The following is a 6072-nucleotide window of genomic DNA, read 5'->3' on the forward strand; positions in this document are numbered from 1 at the left end:
AGCATCTATCAAAGTGTGGATATTTAATCAATATTTGGTGAAAAGATAAATGACATCTAGTCAATATTTTCAATTTCTTTTAAGGGTTTCTTTGAGGAGTGCTTTTTAAAAAAACAAAAGAGAAAACAGAAGGAAATAATCACAACAAACACTATGCTACTTGAATTCTTTGGAAATTAGCACAAGTCATTGTGGTGGACAGTCTTGGTCCCTAAAGTTCTAATGGGTTTGTGAGATCAGAACACAGCTCAAAAGGGCTTGACTCTAACTTCTCTTTCTCCCTCTTTGCAGAGATCACATAGTTAGATTTTCATATGTTAAATGCTTATATAATGTGCCTCTGTTATAATCCAATTGAAATGTTGCTTAATTTTGATTCAGTGTTACTAAACATATTTGTATAATATAACATATACAAAATGCTGTACTAAGCATAGCAAATAATTTTTCCACAGAACATAAGCTCTAAGAGGGCAAGACCAAATCTATTCTATTCACTATTGTATGCTACGAAGTCTAACCTAGACACAAAGTAGGCATTAATAGGTACGTGTTAATTGAATAGATGCACAAATAGATTAAAAAGTTTTGCAAGGCACACTCTCTGTTCTTTGGAACAAATAATATGATCTTTGGAACATATAATAATATGGTTTTGGGAATATATAATGTACTAGTGGGATACGTTAAGTTTCAGGTCCTAGACCTGAGATCAAACTTCAAGGAAAGAAAAACATGGGAGACATCAACTAATTCATGGGAACTTACACAGCTTTCCTGGACACATTTACTAGACACGTTTTACAGACATGTTTTCTGGGAAAAAATAGAGAGCAGTCTCAATCTAGGGTAGCTTTCAATGTCTTAAACACAAGGGACATATAGTGAAACAGTATTTCCTGATTGTTGTGCTTTAAGTCTCCCTCTTTATCTGTTTATGCTTCAGGAATACACCAGAACTCAGTTATGCACAGGGGATGTTTTCCTAGCCTGGGCAAGAAAAGTCATCAGCTTTAGGTCCTTTGATTTTTCTAGTTCCCACTACTGGTCTTAATGGGCCCCTTTTCCCCAGGATGTGGCCCTAAGCTTGTCTGTTAGATATTACCCCAAAATTAAACAAATCTAGAAGATTAAACTCCTAAATGAAGAGTCAGACATATATTTATTTTACTTTATTCTACAAGCAAATCAAGACATAATAGTGACAAGATTAGGCAATATGGCATAGATTATATGGGAGAAGAAATGTGTCCCTTGTGAGTTGTAATCACAAGATAGATTCAACATTCTCCAAAATGTACAAATTTAAGTTTGTTGTTAGTTTTCCTGTGGAGAGAAAATAGCAACAAATGAGAAATGCTGAGGCCATAGGCATTTCATTAACATCCAAACTTCACCAGTGAACCCCTCAAATTGTAGCCAAGTCTCTCCATTTATTGATGTTTTTAAAAGGAGTGACTGCAATTTAGGGATATTTTAGCAAGTGGTGCTGATTACGTAAGGATGAGGCTCATAATACCTCCCTGAAAGCATATTTTAATGGATTTTTTATTTAAAGAAGACACACATAAGCCTTTTTTCATGAGAGTTCGTAATTCTATTCATAATAAAAAAGAATCAAAACAATATGCCCTATATATTAGATGATTGTTTTCAGTCATGTTTATTTTGAAAATACTTAAAAGGAACTGTACGTTTCTATACACTCTAATATATTGTTCATCATTTTGTGCTTTTTGAGCTGATACTGATATATCTTTTGGATGATTGCTTTGTAACCTTTAAACTACTTTTGGCTATTTGATTTTCTAATTTAATTTTATTGTACCTCCAACATATATTTTGTTGAGAAACCATACTCAGAAATGGAACAAGCGCTTTAGGTTTTTCAGATAGTGTTTCCTTTTGTACGAATCATTAAGGAACTCTAATATATCCAAACTTAGTTGTGGAAGCTGAACAATAAACATGGCTCATTCTAGCTGATGTGGATTGGCATGCCTGGGAGGAGGGACGTTCCTTGTCCCTGAAAATAAACCAAGCATAGAATGTGAGCCAAACTGGTGAATTTTTTGTGGAAAGAGTTTAAGCAATAGGTTAGTAGGTGGAAGTTGAACTGGATGACCCTTAAGTTTCCTTCCAACTTAGAGATTCTAGGATTCTCTCATTCACTCTTACTGTCAGAATATGTAGTGATACAGTAATACCAGGGACTCCCAAATCCTGTAAATTGTGAAAATTATGTTCATCAGAGTCAATGTGAGATGATTCACATATTCCTTATACCATAAACAACTTCTTCTACTTGAAGTACATTTGTCTTAACACATAATTATTAACCCTTAAATATAGAAAAGAAAACTATTTCAATACTTTCTTAACTTCATAACAAAAGTAGCAAGTAGCAATCATTGCTGTAAGTTTTGCCATCAGATATATGAATTGGTGCATATACAGCATAACAAACTCTCTCTTTTACTGGTGGTAACTTTTTATAATTACTACAGTCAATCTGGAAATACATATAAAAAATTTTGAGTTCCTTAAACAAAATTTTTATTCTCAGGATTTAGAATTTTCCAAGCAAGTTCAGAAAGCTCTCAATGCATTTGTTTCTTATTCCAATTGTCTGTCCTCATCTAACCCCTTTGAGATATATTAAATAAAAAGATTTTTTATATCACATACAAAATCATGAGTGATAAACTTCTTTATGGTAACTGGTAACTGAATCATAATTTATTTTAAATAAAATCTTTTCCACCATACTGGTTAATGCATCAGTTCTCAACACACATGGCATTTTCACAGGTGCAACCATTCCCATGGGATCAGTTTTCTACATGTCCTGCTACTTCTCTATTGGACTTAAAAAGTTCTATCTGAATCTAAGTATGAGATATATTATGATGATAACTACTATAGTTATAAGAATTACTACGTCTTAGCAATATTTACCGTTAATTATTGGTAACAAGGTACTTGGTATGTGCTTCACCAGCACGTAGACAGACAAATATATTTTAATATTGTAGTTGAGAACAACTGTTCTCAATTCCTGGAGCAAAGCTAAGGTGATAAGCTGCCTGCAGGAGCAAGTAGGCAATTACCAAGAAAGAATTTTGTAGGTTTTTCATCTTTGAGCAAATTGAAGTGTGGACATTAAAGTCAAACACATCAGAATTCAAATCCTGACTATATGACCCTGGGACAATTATTTTTCCTCTCTAAGCCTTACTTTCTTTACCTGCAAAATGAAGGTGATAACTGTATTGTAAGGTTAAAGTAAAACATAGGTGACTGAGAAGATATGTGTGAAATGCTTAGCAGTACATGGCGTGGAAAATAATGAATAAATGATAGCTATTAATTTTATTCCTTGGCTTTACTTCCAAGTCTACACTAACTCCAGTTCCATACAGAAGAGACTACATTTCCAGCTCCTTCTGTCCCAGTTTCAGACATGATATTTTTCTTTTTTTTTAATTTATTTTTTATTGAAGTATAGTTGATTTACAGTGTTGTGTTAGTTTCTGCTGTACAGCAAACTGATTCGGTTACATAGATATTAAATATACTTCCATATATATACAGTAGGACCTTGTTGTTTATTCATTCTATATATAATAGTTTGCATCTGCTGATCCCAAACTCCCAATCCATCCCTCCCCACCCCTTCACCCCCCCTTGGCAACCACAAGTCTATTCTCTATGGCTGTGAGTCTGTTTCTGTTTCATAAATAAGTTCATTTTTGCAGACATGACATTTTTCTAGTGGTTAAATATCTCCACTTGGATAACCTGAAATATGCTCAGACTTAAAGTTGAATTCATCTTCCGCTTCAGATATGTTCCATTAATTAATTCATCCATTCTTTGAGTTACTATACTCCCTGAACCTCCTAAGGTTTAGGGCTGAGCTGAGAGCTGCCAATACAAAGATTACTAAGCATGACATGATGACAGGGGACTTCAGAGGCTAGTGGAGCCTAGTGGAAAATGGAATTGCCGTGCCTCATGTTGGGCATATACCAGCATGACTTCACTTCTTCTCCTTGCCTGCTCAAACCCCAGTGCCAGGATTTATGTCATATGCACAGTCTGACCAGGCAACTACTAAGGCTTAATATTCATTAGCCCTTTTCATTCTCTCACAGCTAATAAATCATGAAGGAAAGCTTGAACTCAATCCTGACTCCAAATTTTACATTCTTAATCTCTTATTTTCTTTAACAAGGAAAACAAAAGACTCAAAGAAGTGGAAGGAACTGCCTGGGCCCTCAGGGTCACTCAGCTAAAAAGCAGTAGAGCTTGTCTAGAACCCAAACTGGCTGATGGCTAGCTTAAATTTTTACTACCACACCTTCAACAATAGTCATTATTTAATATGAGTAATGAAAAAAAGGTTAAATTAAAGTCTTTATTCTTTAAGCTAGAGAACAAAGATGTGTGTGACCCATTTAAACATTTTAAGAGTCATGACTTGTACTTACTAAGCTTTACTATGTGTCAGGTACTGTGCTAAGCCCTTTTCAAACATTATGGCTTTAAGTTTCACAGTATTGTAAAATAGGCAGATGTTGTTTGCCATGGCCACACGGTCAAAGAGCTGCAATTTAAGCCCAGGACCTTTTCACTCTGATGCTAGTGTCTAACCACTTTGTTCTACCACTTGCATTTTAGAAAGGCCCATCCACAGTTTTTTAATTAATTTATTTATTTATTTATGGCTGTGTTGGGTCTTCGTTTCTGTGCGAGGGCTTTCTCTAGTTGCGGCAAGTGGGGGCCACTCTTCATCGCGGTGCGCGGGCCTCTCACTATCGCGGCCTCTCTTGTTGCGGAGCACAGGCTCCAGATGCGCAGGCTCAGTAATTGTGGCTCACGGGCCTAGTTGCTCCGCGGCATGCGGGATCCTCCCAGACCAGGGCTCGAACCCGTGTCCCCTGCATCGGCAGGCAGATTCTCAACCACTGCGCCACCAGGGAAGTCCCCACAGTTTTTTAAATAAAGCAATTTTTGAAACTTAAAACATAAATCTTCAAACATGTAGAAATTTAATTAATACATAGTGTCAAATTTTTTTTTTTTACTGATACTGGCTTTAAAATTACACAGAAGTGGGGCTTCCCTGGTGGCGCAGTGGTTGAGAATCTGCCTGCCGATGCAGGGGACACGGGTTCGAGCCCTGGTCTGGGAGGATCCCGCATGCCGCGGAGCAACTAGGCCCGTGAGCCACAATTACTGAGCCTGCGCATCTGGAGCCTGTGCTCCGCAACAAGAGAGGCTGCGATAATGAGAGGCCCGCACACCGCGATCAAGAGTGGCCCCCTCTTGCCGCAACTGGAGAAAGCCCTCGCACAGAAACGAAGACCCAACACAGCCATAAATAAATAAACCCAAAGTTTTAAAAAAAAAATTACACAGAAGTAGTACTTTTATGTCGAAATGGGTATACAGACCTTTTGATGGTGTTTGGTACATTCTACATCTGTAAGATAAAGACAAAAAAAGTCAAACTCTGGAAGAACCTAATCTTATTAGAAAAAATAATCTTTGATTTCTTTCAGCCCTCAGCCTATCATAAAGATATAAGATTCACTTCAGGGCTGTGTGTATGAGCATAATATTAAAGATTGAAGCTCTTCACACAGAAATTTTTAGTTTCTTTTTTGAAGTGGGATTAGAGTGTAGCCCAAAGGATGAAACAGCTGCTATAATAAGATGAGTTTGTCCTGTTCTTTCCTACTTCATAGTCAGAACTTAGAAAATATTGAAAAACACTAGTTTTATATGTTGGAAGTATCTGCTGTAACAAGCCTAGATGGCAGAAGTTGGACCAGCAGTTGAAAATTCTAGCGAGATAGACTTCAACTCAATAATGGAAGAATAATAATAGTTCATGCTGCCAAATAATGGATTGAACTGTTTTATGATGAAGTGAGGTCCCAGTAAATACTGATGTTAAGTCCAAGCATAGTTTGGATGAATACTTCCCCAAAAAGTTACATGAAATGTTTGTAAGGATAAGAATTTGGCTTTAGTTGACCATTTAGGTCCACTTGGCCCCTGAGA

General features: G+C 36.6%; 2 protein-coding genes across 2 annotated transcripts in view; one reads left to right on the forward strand and one right to left on the reverse strand.

Annotated features, from left to right (window-relative positions):
• LOC309657690 (uncharacterized protein) overlaps positions 1-6072 on the forward strand; it is a 145103-nt gene that overhangs the window by 52703 nt on the left and 86328 nt on the right. The window lies entirely within an intron of this gene.
• LOC309657689 (uncharacterized protein) overlaps positions 1-6072 on the reverse strand; it is a 12219-nt gene continuing 6147 nt past the window's right edge. Inside the window, exon 2 of the mRNA XM_082455514.1 lies at positions 1-2561. Within this exon, the coding sequence (XP_082311640.1) occupies positions 2384-2561 (178 nt within the window). The 3' untranslated portion in view covers positions 1-2383. The remainder of the gene's footprint in view (positions 2562-6072) is intronic.

This window comes from Balaenoptera physalus, assembly GCF_965194825.1.
Source record: "Balaenoptera physalus genome assembly, chromosome: 3".
Classification (NCBI taxonomy): Eukaryota; Metazoa; Chordata; class Mammalia; order Artiodactyla; family Balaenopteridae; genus Balaenoptera; species Balaenoptera physalus.